This window comes from Mytilus edulis, chromosome 1 (assembly GCF_963676685.1).
Source record: "Mytilus edulis chromosome 1, xbMytEdul2.2, whole genome shotgun sequence".
NCBI classification, from domain to species: domain Eukaryota; kingdom Metazoa; phylum Mollusca; class Bivalvia; order Mytilida; family Mytilidae; genus Mytilus; species Mytilus edulis.
Genome location: NC_092344.1, coordinates 63324928 through 63345024, shown reverse-complemented (window position 1 = coordinate 63345024; position 20097 = coordinate 63324928). Strand labels below are relative to the sequence as shown.

At 31.5% G+C, this 20097-nt stretch overlaps 2 protein-coding genes across 2 annotated transcripts; both read left to right on the top strand.

Annotated features, from left to right (window-relative positions):
- Positions 1-6147: 6147 nt before the first annotated feature.
- LOC139486597 (toll-like receptor 4) lies at positions 6148-9183 on the top strand. The gene has a single exon (XM_071271526.1). The coding sequence runs from the start codon at positions 6823-6825 to the stop codon at positions 8695-8697; it is 1875 nt and encodes a 624-aa protein (XP_071127627.1). The 5' UTR covers positions 6148-6822; the 3' UTR covers positions 8698-9183.
- Positions 9184-13434: 4251 nt separating this feature from the next.
- On the top strand, positions 13435-16418 carry LOC139486586 (toll-like receptor 4). The gene has a single exon (XM_071271514.1). It carries the CDS (start codon positions 13438-13440, stop codon positions 15985-15987), a length of 2550 nt encoding a protein of 849 aa, XP_071127615.1. The 5' UTR covers positions 13435-13437; the 3' UTR covers positions 15988-16418.
- Positions 16419-20097: the final 3679 nt, after the last annotated feature.

Here is a 20097-nt window from a genome sequence, read left to right as displayed (position 1 = left end):
ACTTTTTCATATTTCATGTTATTTTTGGCTGATTTTCTAACCTCTTTTTTACTGAAGTCTTTATGATACTTAGTATACGTTGAAGTAATATAGTACATGCTGAATATTGATATTAAAGTCATCTGTAGAACACATAACCATGACAGAATACGGAAACTGAAACGATACAACAATGTGAAAAAGTTATGCTCAATAGATTCTTTATATATCACCGACTTATGACTACGGAGTATATAATTTATCGAAAGATTACTACTCAGAGAAATAACATTATGGTATTCGGTCAAGGGAGAGCATCTTAAAGAAGTAAAATCAAGCCAATAAGGCCACACCAATTTAATTCCATGTACGACGGACCCGCCCGCACCTATTTTTTTTCAAAACAGAGTTTTTTTATTTTTATTATATTCCCGCTTTCCGCATCCGGAAATGTAATCATGTCCATTTCCTGCACCGTTTTTTTTTGTGTAAGTATTATAAAAAGATCTCAACATTTGTTTTTAAAATCACAGTATAACATTTATATAACGATTTTAAACCTACAAGCACCCCACAACACTGTAAATATCTGTGAGAATATTTGTTTCAGCATGAGTGGAGTGGGAGTGCTCCGATAAAAATATATAACAGCGGGAAAACCTGTACAGAACAAAACATTAGTTTCTTTCCCGCTGACTTATATTCCCTATCAAAAAATGTTCGTTGTTAAAATAAAGTACAAAGAACTTCTGACGGATTTGCCTTCAACTGCAATTATAATGTATGCTGAAGGTCATAACCGCTGCAGGTTTGTGTCTGTCCTGATTGATTCAGGGACCTGTTGTTCAGCAGTTATCGTTTGTTGTTGGGTGTTTTCCCGTTTGGAAATATAAATTAGATCGTTAGTTTTCCTGTTCGAATTGTGTACAATACTAAGTTGTGGTCCCTTATAGGATGATGTTTGGTCTGAATCAAAGCTCTGTGTAAAAGGCCGTACTTTGACTTATGTTTGTTATTATCAGGTAATCCTTGAGACAAGGGCCTTGAAGGGGTCATTTTACCATGTTTACTGTTGTAGAAAAGAAAATAGAAATACCAGGAACATATATATTAACTGTTCCCAGGAAATACTAAGGATTTGTATAGTGCTACTATACAAAACCTTTGAAAACTTAGATTTTTTTACTCAAAAAGAGGAGAAAGTACATTATATTTTTAAACAACTTTTCTAAAAGAGGGGTCCACTTATTTTGAATAATAGTCCAGTAAAATTCTTGGACATGTTTTGACCATTTAATACTATATAGATATTGTAGTTCTTTGGTGAAAAGTGTTTTTACAAAAAAACAAATATTATAACTTATATTGACCCCTCATTAAAGGGATATTCATAACATTAAGGGGTTGTTCTGAACCTGATTATGACTTGGATGGAGAATTGTCTCATTGTCAGTCACACATACATACTAGACCAAATTTAAAAATTCAATTATCTGATTATTTCTTGTTTAACAGGGAAAAATACTTCATAAATTAAAGAAATGTCAAGGTACAAGTGATAAATCAAGTTTTATTATAGTGAAAACCTACTATTTTATGTTTACAACAAATATATATAATCGCTCGCCTTAACTTTTTAAGCTTCGCCTCAAAAATTTGCAAATTAAATATTTTTGTATTTAAATTTTCAAATCGCTCGCTCGCCCCAATTTTTGGAGTCCAAAAATCCGTAGAACAAGAAATTAATTTGGTGTGGCCTAATCTAGAAAAGAATTACTGCTCTCAGTTCGTTTTGCCGAATATATAAAGCATAAACAGTAATTTAAGAATCGTTATTCAAATAACTTCATAAAGTCTAAAAACTTGAAAATCAAACAGAAGTTTAAAACTCTTTGTGGCTTTTTTGACTAACCCGTTCTGATATAAAGAGTAAACTATTGTTACTTCATAATATAAAGTATAAAAACTTGAAAATCAAACAGAAGTTTAAAACTCGTTGTGGCTTTATTGACTAACCCGTTCTGATATAAAGAGTAAAATATTGTTCATAAAGTCTAAAAACATGGAAATCAAAACAAAAGGTTGTAACTCTCTGGGACCTAATTGGCTAACACGTTCTGATTTAAAGCAACATAAAGTTATACATCATGCTCTTTCTATCGTTGAAGGAAAAATTCCAAGTCAAACTCCGGACCATTTTGAGTTGTATAGTAAAGCTTTGCTACTTCATAATTTGGTTTTGTTTTGAAATAGTGTTGTCTGTTTCCACATCGATATACAGTTTTGGATTGTGCATTTGGTTTCTTTACTCTGTTTTCCATATTGTCAAGCATTTAGTTACTAGTTCCTTATTTCAATAATTTATGGAACAATCAGATTTTTATAACGAAAAAAATAGTTTTGAATCTTAAATACGAAATAAAGTTTAAAATCATGTAATTATTGAAAAATTGTAGAAACATATTCCTGTTTTCTTGAAAAACTAATTCCCATATAAGTAATAAACCTGTGTCAATTCAAAATCTATTTTCTTATCTCCAAGTTGGTACGTCGTCTCAGATAGAGCACGCGCTGTCATTTTGATTTCAGTAGATATGAGGGTCTTGATTGGGTTTGCAGAACAAAGAATACTTGCACAAAAAATCAGTAGAGAAAGTATAGTAATAAATTCAGAATCAAGAATAAACCGGTGCGACAGCAAAAAAAATAACTGTGGAAAATCAAAACAAATCGGATAAACAGTTATTCGCAAAATAAATGTGCTGATGCAAATGCATGAAACATGTAACTCTGTCATTAATGTTGCAAAAAATTATGTAATACAATGATACTAATCACATAAATGAAGGATGTACAGAATTGAAAATAAAAAAAATTATATGTATTCATAGAAATTAATTCGTTATATCTTCTATGATGATTTTACAGATTTGATAAGCGTTAATTTAAAAAAAAAAGTAAAATCACAAAATACTGAACTTAGAGGAAAACCAATTCGGAAAGTCCATAATCACATGGCAAAATCAAATAACAAAACGCATCAAAAACGAGTGGACAAGAACTGTCATATTCCTGACTTGGTACAGGCATTTTCAAATGTAGAAAATGGTGGATTAAACCTGGTTTTATAGCGTTAACCCTCTCACTTTGATGACAGTCTCATCAATTTCCGTTATATTTACATTGATGCGTTAACTAAACAGACACAATAAATGAAAAAGTCAGAATATGGGTACATCAGTCCTCATCGTATAACAATTTTAAAAGGAACAATTTAACAGAACACAAAAGTATCTATCTACAAATACATTCATTGATATGTGTGTCTGAAAAGGTAAAAAAAAATGTCTGAAAATTTGAAATAAACAGAAGTTGAGGACCCCTAATCCTTCTGTCTATTTGTTAAGTTTCCTCTTTTCCATTGTATATATATATGAAATACAGTTATATTGTTTACTTATTACTTATAAATGTATAAAGTTTATTTGGCAATAAATATTTGAAATATTGTTATTTAGATGATTGTTTCATCTAAGTACTACTTATTGTATGGTGAAATTATATCGTCCTAATATCTTTGAATATACTTGGAATATTTATAAAGCCTACCTTAAAGTTCTGGTCATTTCAGTGTTAGAAAAAAGTGTTCATTAAACATGTGTAACAGACCGTCATTATGGTCATTGAACTAAATAGATTTTATATATATATGATGAGACTATTAATAAGATTTTTTTATTAAGTGAAGAAAGCACTCTGTAACATATGTTAGCGATCTATATCAGTTACAAAATAATCTTAACAATCATATAACTGTATAGATGAAATTTGTCCTGTTTATCTTTTACAAGCAATCATATTTGAGCAAAGGGTCTTCAATCATTACAACATTCCGCAGACGTACAATTCATTCAAACTGATTTAACTCGAAAACGAGTTCATGGGCACCGCTTTGTTAAAATGACAGTAGGCTTGATTACATAGAAAGAATATTTGTACTAGTTTTTATGAAAAAATTACCAATTTTATTATTATTTAGATCAAAATAATTATAAAAATATAGTAAAAAATGCAAGTTTTTCTCCTCAAATCCTGGACAATTAATCAAATGAATTGTTCGGCTTATCATTTTAGAGCATACTTATATAAAGAATAGTATCCAATTTTTTATTACAAAAAGTGTCTTGTTGTTATCTTCGAAACCAAAAGATTAGATGTGTCTATCCCATGGATGAAAATGTCCAACAACCGAAATTCTAAGTAAATGCTCAATTAGTTGTTCCTAAAGTAACCCATGAAGATATATGTTTTATAACATATTTGACTGGTTTAGATAAAAAAAGCTTATATATGTTAATTTTTGTAAAACATTCAAACCTGAGAATTAAACCACGTGATAACCAGGGAAATTACCAAATGACTTCATAGTTGTACATTTCCAATGGTTTATATCTCGAAAACAAGCACACGGGCCCTTAATTTTTTTCTGTTATTTTAGTTTCTTTACTCATATACTATCAATTTAGAACATCTTTGAAAAACATGGGCATTTTATAAATAGAGTAGCGACCATCCTACCTTTATGTAAATTAATCATGTTAATTAACAGAAACCTTTAATTTGAAAAAAAAATCTTAAACACCACCATGTAAAAGAGGGACGAAAGATACCAAAGGGACAGTAAAACTCAGAAATCTAAAAGAAACTGACAACGCTATGGCTAAAAATGAAAAAGACAAACATTCAAACAATAGTACACACGACACTACATAGAAAACTAAAAAATAAACAACACGAACCCCACTTAATAGTCACTTCTAACTTGTCAAAATTTTATAAAATCAGATCTCTAAAAATGGGCAATCTGTTGAAAAGGCTAAACACGTTAAACGTCACTAAATGATGTTTTCAAAGACCTAGTTTGGGAATAATGTTATTTATCATTTGTAAATATACTCCGACCGGAAGTGATTTTGAAATTAGCATTTAACATTCACTTTGTGAAATTTCAATATTACATTAAAATCGAAACTAAATTATATTTTCTTCCATATTCGAGCGGAAACATTTACAAGGAAATACTATCAAAGGATCTTTATCCTCTAAAATAAAACGCCCTTTCTTTAATATTTATTTTATTACATATCCGTTATCTGAGCTACAAAACACACGTATGTATGTTGTTATAAAATATTTTTTTATTTTATATTTTCTCTGAACTATGTGTTCTTGCGTTTGTTTGTTCTGTATTCCTGTCATGTAGGGTTGTTATATTAGCGATATTTTTTAACATTGTCATATCAGCAGGAAGTTGCGGTAGCCATAGCACCAGGTTCAACCCCCATTGTTTTCTTAAATTGTCTGGAATATTGGCAGTTGTTATCAAATGGTCCGTTTCTCTGCATGTCGGCGTTTATGTAGGATGCATATATGAATCTTAATGAATACAGAAAAAGATTTACTAAATGAAAATAAGCTGCACAGTGGAAATTTTTATGCATGAATATGCATATTTGTACAGATTTGCGAAAAATACTTCAAAGTTGCCTTCTTGTCATTGATAAGTTTAAGCAAGTAATAGTTATTGACATTTTTAAACAGAAAAATTCTTCGGACAAGAACAGCCTAGTGCTAAAAATCTTTTTCGATTTATATTGGAAAAATATCGAACTGTTTACAACAGTCGTCAAAAATAATGTGTGTATACAGAGAAATAAAGAGAGAGGTGTGGTGCATTGCACTTGATAGTGTTTTCTTATTTTCAAAATAGTACATTAATAGATCCACTAGCAAGAACATTTCTCATTTGACGTGTCATCGGCCATATAAACCAAAGATAAAACAAAACAAATTATAAAGGTTTTGCATTTCGGCTCAGCTAGCGGTTTCCAAAAGAGAAAGACAAAAGACTTGCGGCCTCGTATAAAAATTAACATTCTGCGTAGTGACAATATCAATGTCTTGGTTTTGAAAAGTTAATTTTAAACTAGCAAGATTGAAACATTACTCATGCTAGTATGAAAAAAAGAAAATGGAAGACATATAAAATTATTTTATCGTCCGTTAAATGGGAAGTTTGATGGGCAGCACAAATTAATTACTGAATCATAATATAAAATAATGTTTAATATTTTACTTTATTTCTTTTTTCCCTTAGTGTAGCGTCATGTTTTCGACTGCTATAATCATTCTCGGATTGGGATTATCAACTACCTGTCTAGTTCGTGAAGATTCTAAAGTTAGTCATTTTAAGAGAAAAATAACATGTCAAACCAATGACAAGTTTAAGGTTGACTGCACGGGGAAGAATTTATCCCATATTCCAATGTTTCCCAATTCCACCAAAACACTCGTTTTAGCGAGAAACAAAATAAAATATATACCGGAAGGAATATTCTCTGCCCACATTGTTCTTGAAGACTTGGATGTATCACATAACATTCTTGTTACACTGATGCCAGATTCGTTCATAGGATTGAAGAACTTGTTGCGTCTGAACCTGCAAGGCAATACACTTGGGGAAAATAACTCAGAATTGCCGAAAATATGCTTTAAGCATCTAAAGAAACTACGACAACTGAACTTTAAGGACAACCACATAACTGTATTTCCAGATCTATCTTTGTTACTTAGACTAGAAACTTTGAATGCAACTTTTACCAACAAAATGACATTCGGCCATCAGTTAAAAGGACTACGATTTCTTAACCATTTCGATTTATCGTCTTCATCATGTAAGCATAAACAATTGGATAAAAATACATTTCAAGGAATCTCAACTTTACGTTATTTAGATTATCTAACAACAGCTTAAACAGCATCGGGAAAGGTACATTCGCACATATGCAGTACCTTTACTTTTTAGACATATCTAATAACCCTAATCTGGGATTACGAGGACTAGGAAATGTCACCAATGATTTATCACATACATCAATCGAAATTTTCAAATTTCAAAAGTTGGTTCCGACATTTTCAATGAATCAGATGCTACTGAAGGAACATTTAGCACCATTGAATGTGACCAAATTAAGAGAGATTTATGTTGATAGCAATCGCATTCAGCAAATAGAACTAGGTGCAATAAGTAATTTACCGAAAACAATAGATAAAATTTCTATTGGTGACAATCAGCTTTCATACGGGCTTTATTTATTCGAGTTTCTACATTTATCAGCTACGATTGTTAATGTTTCATATCTGGGCAAGTCACACCTACCAGTTAATGATGGTATGTGTGTATCAATCTTGAGTGAGAAGAATTTGGAACAAACTCTGAATGAGTATAATTTTGATTCAGGTACACAACATGTATCAACGGTGTCTAGTCAAATCATGGTATTTAATGCTGGTTTAAAACTGGATATCTGGAGCATAATTAATCTACCTAAAAATCTTACTGTATTGTATTACGTGGGTAGTAAAACACAATTTGAGATTCCAAGGCTACAATTTAGTGACAATGTACTAGAAAAGGCCGATTTTTCCTCCAACATATTCTACTCATTGAAAGGTCCTATAGTCAATATGCCCCATTTACTTGAGCTTGATTTATCGAACAATTTCTGTTCGAACATTTCTAATGTATTTTTTAACGGAACTCCAAATATTAGAAAACTTCAGCTTCAAAATAATTTGTTAGGCTTTATTCTACCCAACGACGGAAAGGGAGAAATATTTAGGCCTCTGGTGAAATTAGAAATCATTGATTTGTCAGACAACCGCATTCCAAGATTGCCTTATTCAATTTTTGAGTCGCATCAATCTATAAAAGAAATAAATTTAAGGAGGAATGTGTTAGAAAAAATGCAATTTAAAATTGATCACTTGAGAAATCTTACTTTTTTGGATCTGTCAAATAATGTGATACGATTTCTGGATGCTGATGAAACAACCAGTCTTGAGACCGTTGCAAAATACAGTACAAATCTTACTGTAGACTTAAGCAAGAATCCAATCCAATGTATATGTAGCAGCATTAACTTTATAAGGTGGATGGCAGCAACAGAGATTCGTTTCAAAGAGTTAAAATCTTATTCCTGTCAGCTGTCAAATCTTACCAAAATTTCTCTGGCATTTCCAAAAGACCTTGAACAAATACTCGTAAAAGAATGTTCTTCCTATCTTGGTTTGATATTGGGTATTTGTCTAGCGTTGGTTCTTGCCGTTGTTATAGTAACCACTGGCATTGTATATAGATATAGATGGAAGCTTAGATATCTTTACTTCATGGCAAAACTAAAATATAAAAGAGCTCCGAGTATATTCAAAAACGTACTTTCCTACGAGTATGATGCATTTGTTTCATATGCTGACGAAGACCAGAATTTCGTGCACGACAAATTTATCAACCATGTTGAAAGAGATGGAGAACTGCGGATGTGTCTTCATAAACGCGATTTTCTTGTTGGGAATGAAATTGCTGGAAACATTACTGATTCTATACATAGAAGTCGAAAGACAGTTTGCATAATCAGTCGCCCTTTCTTAAATTCGTACTGGTGCATGTTTGAATTCAACATGGCACGGATGGAGAGTATTTACTCACGGGATGGAGAAAATATTGTATATTTAATCTTTCTTGAACAAATTCCAGCAAATACGTTACCTCTGGTTTTACTAGAACTCGTACAATCACAATCGTACATAGAGTTTCCGAATGACGAATATGGCGATACTATTTTCTGGGATAATTTGAAACAAGTTTTGTCTGATTGAAAATATTTTATACTGTGTATTCATTCGTTTTGGTTGGAACCACTCAATCATGGATTGAGGGACATTTTCATTTTCGTGGATAGTGGATTTCGTGGTTTTGCCAAAGTCTGTTTATGTAGCCAATAAATAATAATGAATCCACAATATTAAGATAGTGGCGCTACATTCCTATTTCCCGAAGTAGGTAGATTTTAATAATTTCGGAAAAGAAACTTCTTTCTTACAAATTAAATAGTTTTTTTTTTTACTATGTTCACTCTATACATGACATATGGAAATGCAGGAATATGACAGCTGTTTTCTTTTCGATTGTTGTGTTTGAACTTTTGATTTTGCCACTTGATATTGGACTTTCTATTTTTTGTTATCTTACTTTATACACATAAAACATTTATAGATGTTTTTATGAATAAAATTGAATTGAGAAATTAACTGTCTTATTGAAAACATCTATGAGCTACAGTCGATCTTTTCAAATGTATTTACAACCCATGATTCTATCTTATGTGTATTGTTTAATTCGTTTTATTTTCAGTCATTGACATTTGTATTGAATATTAATACAGTCGTTGTCCTTTCCATATTCCAGTAAATTATTCCAATATCCTAATATTCATCATTTCATTTTGGTTTTCAAACATCACAATTTTTGTATTCTCTTATTGATTTGCCTGTTATCTATTCCCGCAACTAAACGGAGTGGAATATAGATGATACGAAAAATGCATGACTTCTATCCTGCAATGTGTGACGAAATGTTTCCATTGTATATTCGTTTAGTCAATGGTGACCTTTATATATTACATTTCATCTTGTCAACGGATGATTGTGATATCTTTGATAATATCCATCACACTCATGTTTAAACTGAAAATGTTTGTTTTGCAAATTTAATTCACCTTTTAAGCGTAGTAAAATCTTGAAAGAGGGGAGAAAGATACCAGATTGACAGTCAAACACCGGCCTTGTAATAACATGAGCAACACGACATGTGCTACATATTAAGCGGGATCTGCTTAACCTTCCGGGGCACCTGAAATCACCCCCAGTTTATAATGGGATTCTTGTTGTTGTACCTCTATTTGTGATATTTTATCACGAATCATTGTCAATATAATGAAATTTGATTCGACTATCGTACATGTACAAGTGAGAGGTTAGGCACTACAAAACCAGGTTCAATCCACTATTTTCTACATTTGAAAATGCCTGTACCAAGTCAGTAATATGACAGTTGTTGACCATTCGTTTGATGTATTTTATCCTTCGATTTGCCTTTTGATTAGGGACTTTCCGTTCTGAATTTTCCTCGGAGTTCAGTATTTTTGTGATTTACTTTTTTATAGATCAAAAATGAACTGACAATGCCATAGCTAAAAAAATAAACGTCTGAAAACGTCTGATATTAACAGTAGTCTTTGGTTCAGGACACAATATTATCAATACCGTTAGAGGACTTATAATGAAGTCTAAGTAAAGCTTCTAAAATCAAAAGAATTTCAAGGTCTATTAGAAATGGCCTAGTCGCGAGGATGGGACATAACTATTTTCAACAATTCGAGTTGATTTAAAGGCATATCTTATATCATATGCTTAACAATATAACTAGTTAATTAGTTTATTACAGTTATTGACATTAGAAAATAAATATTGTTATGCCACTAGCTCTCACAAATTGTTCTAAATGTATGAAATGATTTTTAAATTCATGGTGTAACTTCTACTTTTATATAATAGATTTGATTCACTGTATTTGTTAAAGCAAAACTTCAGTTAACAAAATAATTTTTTATAAAAATGACATTACTCTAATAAATTTTCTGTAGCAGTCGTGGAATATTTTTCAACTCAATATCAAAAGATTATTTGAGTTATCGAAAGTATGAACATAAGTTGAACATTAAGTCAAATACGGAGAAAACCAAAGTTTTCTTTTGTTGCAAGCTCTTTGCATAATATCAGAATTTGAACGATCAAGTGCACCTGATATCTTTGTTCTTAAATTGAAAGAGTGCTGTGAAATGTATAAAGTCACGAGAAAAACTGGAAAGTGTCATTGCTGGTATTATTCATCAATATAAATAAGATATGTGGCCTATCTTGAGAATGATACGCTTCCCTTTTTAATCACTTACAATATACGAGATTTGTTTTGTTAAGTATATATTTCATGCAGTGTACAACCATAATGTACAGTTCTTTCCATAAAACAATTATCATACTGTTCTACTATAAAATTCCTTAGAATATTGAATTTATCGAAATAAATATATTTTTTCTATAATATAATTTTTGGGTTTTCCAGTCTACTTATCACCATGAGAAGTTGCAATACAAAAGATTGTCTCTATTCAAATACAACGAATTTATTTGTTACTGTTTCTATTTACCAAAAGTCTATGGAAAATATTTCTATTTTTTTTCAAAAAAAAAGACTTTCAATGTAGAGGATTTTAATATTTAAAAAGATTAGAACGGTTTCAACTTTTTATTTAACTTTTGAACATACAAGTGAAATATGTTTATAAATAAACTGTGTACGGTACACAAACTAATTAAGGTATTTAAACCCTATTTAGTGACAATTTATATTTGCGATTTCGTGACTATGTTTCCGTTTTCATTATAGAGAATATCCATTTTTGTTATTTTACCGACTATTTATTTTCTCATGATTTTTCTTCTTGCAAAATCACGAAAAAAAGACTCGCTTGCTGTAAAATTGGTTCACAGTTTATGATTTATCGCTTTAAAAAGCCAAGTTTTTAATTTTTATCTGTGCTGCCTTTCAATTTTGTTTTTATTCCCTTGATCCTTCCTCTTCTGGCTTTATAAGCATGTACGCATAACTTGGCATTTTCAATTATAGTAAAAACCTTGTTGAGACACTCACAATTATCATTCTGCAGTTTTATTTGGATTCTTTAAATTTTTTATCAAAATAAAACCAAATTATCGAAATTTATGAAGATGAATAAACACGAAAATGTCTTGTTATTGAAAAGACTATGAAACGGAAACCTATGTTTCACCATGAAAGATTAATATCTATGGTACAAAAATGACGTTTTAAATTCAAGCGGAAACAATTACAAGGAAAATAATGATATTAACAATGGATTAATTGATAGGTCCCATAAATTATAATCACCTTTTTCCTATTGTGTTGCATATTCGTTAATAGAGCTACCTCGTCAAGGTTTGTTTATAATTACAATACTAACTCTTTATTATATTTTAATAACAAACGGCATACACTATGCAGTATGTTGCAAGTTTACCTTTTCTTGTAACCTTTCAAACTTTAGGGGCATTTTGAATTTATATATAAGAAAATTGATAAAAGATGATAACGGTTTAAATTCATCACCTTTACTAGCGCTTCCACTGCTCTCACTTATCTTCAGGTAGTGTGATGTATAAACATAAGTGTTAAAATGAATTGATTGACGTTAACAATAGTATGACGTTAAAAATACAAGCAAAACTTTTAATGCCATTTTTGTAATTCGTATTCATTAAATTTATATTCATTGCTTGATATTTTAGAATATTTTTTATATATATATAAAAAAACCTTTAAAACAGCGCTTTCGCTGGTCTAGTTATTCATTTCGTCGTCGGCTTCATTTAGGGTTGTAACCCTGTGCATGGCACGATTCAAAATATACTGTTATACAATCCACAAATAACGCATCTGAGAAAGACATTTCTCAACGACCATCAAACGCGACCTCTATTAGATAAATATAGTCTAAAATATTAAGCTATAAATGAAGGATTTGATATGTGACTTACTGATACTAAGTTCTATAATTACATTGATCACTAGGTATAAGGTACTGGATAAAGCACAGAAGGTTTTGTCACGATGTACGTCATAGTGAGCATGAGTTTAAATTCCGCCGTGTGAAATTGAAAACTTAAAATCTCAAATTTACAAATCTAACATGCTTGGTGATAATTTTAGACGAAGTATACCAAAAATATATTGTACGATAGACGCATATGGAAACTAAAACTAAATCTTTAGGCATTTTATATAAATTTGCATATAAAAACATGTTGCACCGGAAGTTATAAGAAAGTTCTCTAGAAACTAACCACTAAAACTACATTTCTTCATTAGAAATCGGTGATTCTGTCACTAAAATTGCTCGACCAAATCTATGAGGAAACACCACTGCGATTTTATATTAAACGACTCTAAATAGGTTTAAAATAACCATCACAGATTGGATAACATGCACGAAATGTCCGTGTTTCAACTCATTTGAGACAGGATATGGGGGTCTAAGATCTTTAAATACTAGAAATGTTGTCTGGTCTGTACATGTATGTATTATAACCTATTTCTGATTGTTATTTTAAACCTATGTAGAGTCGATAAATATAAAATCGCAGGGATTCATCCTTTTAACTTTGGTCGAGCAGACGCTTTCTATGTCAATCACGGACTCGCTTTGTTTAGTGTTGGGGTTTTTCCTCTTTCATCTATATCATTTCAATAGATGTACTAGAATTGAAAATCGAACAACTTCTGTTTTTGTTTTTTTAAATAGAGACAAAAGAACAGAATATATACCATTAGAAATCAGTGATGTAAATTGAGGAGCCTGGTCTATGACGCGGGAGAGTATATGACGCCGAATATTCAATAAATCAATTACTAAATAAAAATATTAAATAAATATCTATATTTTTGACTTAGTCTCTTTATTTTTTTCTTAGTGTGACGTCATGCTTTCGATATATTCACTTACTCTTTGGTTGGTTTTATCGACCATCTGCCTCGATACAACATCTGGAGCAGGAAACTCAAAGAGGAATACTAGATTGTGCACACATAAAAAGTTTCAAATTGACTGCTCGGGACGGAATTTTACTCATATTCCTACGTTTCCTAACTCAACAAAAACTCTCATTTTAGCTCGGAATATGATAGAATATATTCAAGGAGGAATCTTCTCTGGTCACAGTGAGCTTGAAGACTTGGACCTTTCACATAACGTTCTTGCTATTCTGGTACCAAATTCGTTTAAAGGACTGGACAACTTATTGCGCTTGAATTTACAATACAACCAACTAGGGAACGACAACAAAGAAATACCTAAAGTATACTTTAAACACCTTAAAAAGCTACGACACCTGAACTTAAGAAATAATTCATTTACTATATTCCCAGACATATCTTTGGTTCATAGTCTGGTAATTTTAAACGCAACATTCACAAACGGGATGACTTTCGGTCAGCAGTTAAAAGGACTAAAATTTCTGACCGATTTGGATTTATCGTCTTCATCGTGCAAGCTTAAAGAAATTGACAATAACACTTTCGCCGGAATCAAAACGTTACGTTATTTAGATGTGTCAAACAACAGCTTGTACAGTATATGGAAAGGTACATTCGCACATATGCAACAACTTGATTTTTTGGATATATCTTATAACACGCGGCTGGGATTTCGAGGACTAGGAAACGTCACCAATGATTTATCAAACACAGCAATTGAAATTTTCAAATTTCAAAAGTTAGTTCCGACATTTTCAATGAATCAGATTTTGAAGAAGGCGGATTTTGCACCCCTTAGACATACCAAGTTGAGAGAAATATATGTTGACAGCAATCGCATTCAATTAATAGAAACAGGGGCAATAAGTCTGTTGCCAAAAACAATACAAAAAATTTCGATTGGTGACAATCAGCTTTCATACGGACTATATATGTTCGAGTTTCGACAGTTATCAGCAAAGATTATCAATGTTTCAAATACAGGCATGTCTCACTATCCAGGAAATGAAGACTTCTGCATGTCTGACATGAAAGAAACGGATGTTGAACAAACTCTATACGAGTATAAAAATGTTGTAGGCACACATCAGGTTTCAACACGGTCTAGGAGAATAAGGATATATAATGCTGGTTTAAAAATTAACTACTTTAACACAATTAATCTACCTGAAAATCTAACTGTTTTGTATTACACGGCTAGTTCAACAAAATTTGAGATTCCAAGGCTTAGATTCAGTTATAATGTACTGGAAAAGGTAGATTTTTCCTTCAACGTATTCTATTCTTTGAAAGGTCCAATACTCGGTTTGGATCATTTACACGAGTTAAATTTGTCAAACAATTTCTGTTCGAACATTTCTAACGATTTTTTTGAAGGAACTCCAAATATCACGAGTCTTCTGCTCCAGAATAATTTGTTAGGATTTGTTTTGCCAAATGATGAAAAAGGAGATATTTTCAAACATTTGAGAAGACTAGAAATCATTGATTTATCAGACAACAGAATACCAAAATTGCCGTTTTTGATTTTAGAGACTGTTCATACTATAAAAGAAATACATTTAAAACGAAATGTGTTAGAAAACATGCAATTTAAAATTGACCATATGAGAAAACTAACTTTTTTGGATATCTCTAACAATATGATACGATTTCTGGATAACGATGCAACGGCAAATCTTGAGACAGTTGCAAAATACAGCACAAATCTTACAGTAGACTTAAGCGAGAACCCAATCCAATGTATGTGTAGCAACATTAACTTTATAAGGTGGATGGCAGCAACAGAGATTCGTTTCAAAGGGTTAAAATCTTATTCCTGTCAGCTGTCAAATCTTACCAAAATTTCTCTTGCACATCCGAAAGACCTTGAACAACTGCTTGAAAAAGAATGTTCTTCGTATATTGGATTGATATTGGGTATTTGTTCGGCGTTGGTTCTTTCCGTTGTAACGGTAACCATTGGCATTGTATATAGATATCGATGGAAGCTTAGATATCTTTACTTTATGGCAAAACTAAAATATAAAAAAACTCCGAGCATATTCAAAAATGATCTGTCCTACGATTTTGATGCATTTGTTTCCTATGCTGACGAAGACCAGAATTTTGTTCATGAAAAATTTATCAACCATGTTGAAAGAGATGGAGAATTGCGGGTTTGTGCTCATAAACGCGATTTTCTTGTTGGAAAAGACATCGCTGCCAACATTACCGATGCCATACACAGGAGTCGTAAGACAGTTTGCATCATCAGTAATAATTTTTTAAACTCCTACTGGTGCATGTTTGAATTTAACATGGCGCGAATGGAGAGTATTTACTCACGAGATGGGGAAAACATTGTATATTTAATCTTTCTTGGACAGATTCCAACAAATACTCTACCTTTGATTTTATTGGAACTCGTGCAATCAAAATCGTACATAGAGTTTCCGAATGACGAATATGGCGATACAGTGTTCTGGGAGAATTTAAAACAGGAATTGTCAACATGAATATTTTTCAAAAAATTGTTTTTGGGAAAAAATAGTAGTTAAGTGTTCCTTTAAATCATTGAAATATGGCTATTTTGAAAGAAGAATTATTTGCCTTTACTTCGTAAGAAAAATGAAAAAAAAAATAGTTCTGAATTCTATTTTCACAATTAAGATTAATATATTCATATTCATTTTATCCTTTCACTTCCTTTCATAAAATTAATAGGAAGTGAAAGCATAAATTGAACACTGTTTGTTAGTTAAATGTGGGAACAGTATACCTAACGTCAATATATATGTTCCTGGTTAAATAAGGAAATAGAATGCTAGCTAATTTTTACAATTAACCTGGTTTTATACGAAATATTCAACAGGTCTTTTGCAATTTTGTTCTAACAGATTTACATATTAAGCGTTTATCGTTGACACAAGTCTGAATTGTACAAAAACAAATTCAAAATTTAAATAAACAAATCTATGAGGAAAGAGAAATAAAATGGTAGATAAGTTCTACTGGGGTTTTTTTAATGGTACGACACTTTATTAAGACTTTAATCAGATCAAAGGTCTTAATTTGTCCCCGATTCGTGTCAGTTGGTTTTTTTTCGGTCAGGGCTTTTTGTAAATTGTTCAAAACATAATGAAGTTTAAACAAACAATATTACGCAGATAAGGAAATTAATAGCTTTCAAAATTAACATATTCTTGTACAAAACTTTCATGAAATCACTTGTTTATATAATTTATGTCTTTTGTATTTTTTGTGGCTTCCTGTTTATTGTTTAAAGTGAAATTAAATGCTTTAAACGTTTTGCTGCACGAAACTTTCATTAGATCAAGTGTTAAAATCTGTTTCTTTACTTTTATGATAGTTTTTATCTTTGATGGCTTTCTGTAGGTATTGTGCAAAACCAGATGAAAGTTTAACCCAGCAATTTAATGTAGAGAAGGACATTAAATGTTAAATAAATTGAAAATTATTCTGGTTCAATAAGAAATCTTCAACAGGTTATATATGTAAAGTGTAAACATGTCAACGTGTGTCATTTCTAATGCTTGCTTTATATTGTTAATTACAAAATAAAAGTATAACAAACTATTATATGTAAACATATATCATTTCAAACGTTTACAAAATTATACATTTAAATCGGCCCAAATAGACACTACTTAAACGGGCCATTTATAATAGTCGTATACTTTGACTTGGAGAGCTGGTCTTCATATTGACCGACATTGTGTGAATTGATTTTAGACTCATTTTACTCAGCCTCTTATCTTATAAAATATGAGTCTTTACTATAAAAGATTATTGATTTAGCTGAGAGTTGTATGGAAACTAAGTACATAAATAGACAGAAGGTACGAAAGGGACACGAAAAACTCGAATAAGTCGAAGAGAAACTGCCACCATCGCACAGACGAAAAGACACAACATTGAAAAGTAGACCATGCAACACAAACTGCACCACAAGAGTGCACACGCTGGAATGTCTCGCCCTCTTTACTAATCGTTGATATTATGTTGACAGTCCTAAATATAAAGCTTTATTACAACTGTCACATGAACTTAACATTAACCAAGAAAACTAAACATTGACCAATGAACCATGAAAATGAGGTCATGGTCATATGAACCATGCCAGGCAGGCATGTACAGCTAACAATTCTTCCATAAAACAAATAAAGTTGACCTATTGCTTATAGTTTAATAAAAACAGACCAAAACACAAAAACTTAACACTGTGCAGTGAACTGTGAAAATGAGGTCAGGGTCAAATAAAACCTGCCCTACTGACAAAAAGATTCTAAAATAAAACCATACACCAAATATAGTTGACCTTTTGCATCTAGTATTAGAAAAATAGACCAAAACTCAAACTTAACTTGACCACTGAACCATGAAAATGAGGTCAAGGTCAGATGACACCTGCCAGCTAGACATGTACACTTTACAATCATTCCATACACCAAATATAGTAGACCTATTGAATAAGAAAAAATAGACCAAAACACAAAAACTTAACTATAACCACTGAACCATGAAAATGAGATTAAGGTCAGATGACACCTGCCAGTTGGACACCTTAGTCCTTCTAAACACCGAATATTCTAAGACATATTGCTTAATAGTATCTGAGATATGGACTTGACCACCAAAAATTACCCTTGTTCACCGATCCATGAAATGAGCTGGAGGTCAATTGAAAACTGTCTGACGAGCATGAGGACCTTGCAAGGAACGAAAATACCAAATATAGTATCTATTACTTATAATAAGAGAGAATTGAACATTACAAAAAATCTTAACTTTTTTTTTCAAGTAGTCACTGAACCATTAAAATGAGGTCAAGGACATTGGACATGTGACTGACGGAAACTTTGTAACATGAGGTATCCATATACAAAGTATGAAGCATCCAGGTCTACCACCTTCTAAATTATAAAGCTTTAAGTAACTTAGCTAACGCCGCTGCCGCTGGATCACTATCCCTATGTCTAGCTTTCTGCGACAAAAGTAGCAGGCTCGACAAAAAAAACAGGGCGGCCATAAGTAATGTGGAAGTGTAAGAGGGACCTTCTACAGAATGTGTCAGGAACCCTCTTGCGAGATAAGAACCAATTCCTTTTTAAAACTCAAACTGCAAAAAGGCACGGGGCATACCTGTCGTAGTCCGTGGAAATCCTTTATCTAGGATTTAATTGTAAAAAAATAAAACTTGTAAGATATCCTGTACCAGACACAGTTATAACTGTTGAATTCTGCAAAAATACTTTATTTAGGATTTTGTTAAAAAAAAATATAACTACTAAGATATCCTGCACAAGATAAAGGAATACCTGTAATTACTTTCTCTTATTTTCTCCATGTTTAACAAATACTGAATTTATTCTAGATACCTAAAGGGTCATAAAGAGTGTTCTGTTGCCATTTTGCATTTCATTGTTGACATAATTGTTAGTTTTCATAGTGACCCCAGTTTTTTGTATTTTCACCTTTTATGTCTGTTTGTTTTGCTCACACATTGTTGTCAATATAATGAAATTCTATACCACTGTCATATAAGTGAATGGTTTAGCTAGCTATAAACCATTTAATCAACAATTTTCTTCATAAGGAAATGCTTTTTCTGAGTCATGAATATGACTGTTGTTTTCTATTCATTTGATTTGTTTATACTTTTGATTTTTCTATTAGACTATGGACTTTTAAGTTTTGAACTTTTCATTGGATCTCTGTATTTTTGTTGTTTAGTTTGTTTAGCTCAAGTTTGTGGTTGAGATAATTCAAGTTGTGTCCTTGGTGATTTAAAAATTTGTAAGGGTTCCGCGGAACCCAGTGTCTCACCTACTTTTGCTGTTAATCGCAGACTCAACAAAATGAGGAAAAACATCAATAAAAATTTCCCTCTCAATACTGTCTTTTGATTGAAAGAAGCTTCCAAGTTTGGTAAAAAATCCAGGATAGTTTATGAATCTAATAAATGTTGTATAAACTTTAACTGCAGACTGTATGTAATGTTAACTGGAAGAAAAAGTCCATTGATAAGTAAAATACGGAAAAAGTGATTTTTTTTTTTTACAAAATTTACTTCTGAATAATATCTAATGATCAGAAACAAGCTTCTGTCTAAGTTTGGTAGAAATCCAGGATAGTTTAAGAACATTATAAAAATTTTAAAAACTTAAACCACAGAGTGAATGTTTTGTTTCTGGCAAAAAAAACTAAGTCCATTTATAAGTATCACGGAAAAGTGGAAATTTATTTTTACAAAATTTTCTTCTTGATACTATCTTATGATTATAAACAAGCTTCTGTCCAAGTTTGGTACAAATCAAGGATAGTTTATGAATGTTATAAAAATTTTAAAAACTTTAACCACAGAGTGAATGTAATGTTTCCTCGCAGAAAAACTAAGTCCATTTATAAGTAAAATACGGAAAAAATGGAATTTTATTTTTACAAAATTTACTTCTGGATACTTTCTTATGATCATAAACAAGCTTCTGTCCAAGTTTGGTAGAAATTCAGTATAGTTTAAGAAAGTTAATTAAAATTTCAAAAACTTTAACCACAGAGTGAATATTTGTGGACGCCGCTGACGACGACGGAATGTAGGATCGCTT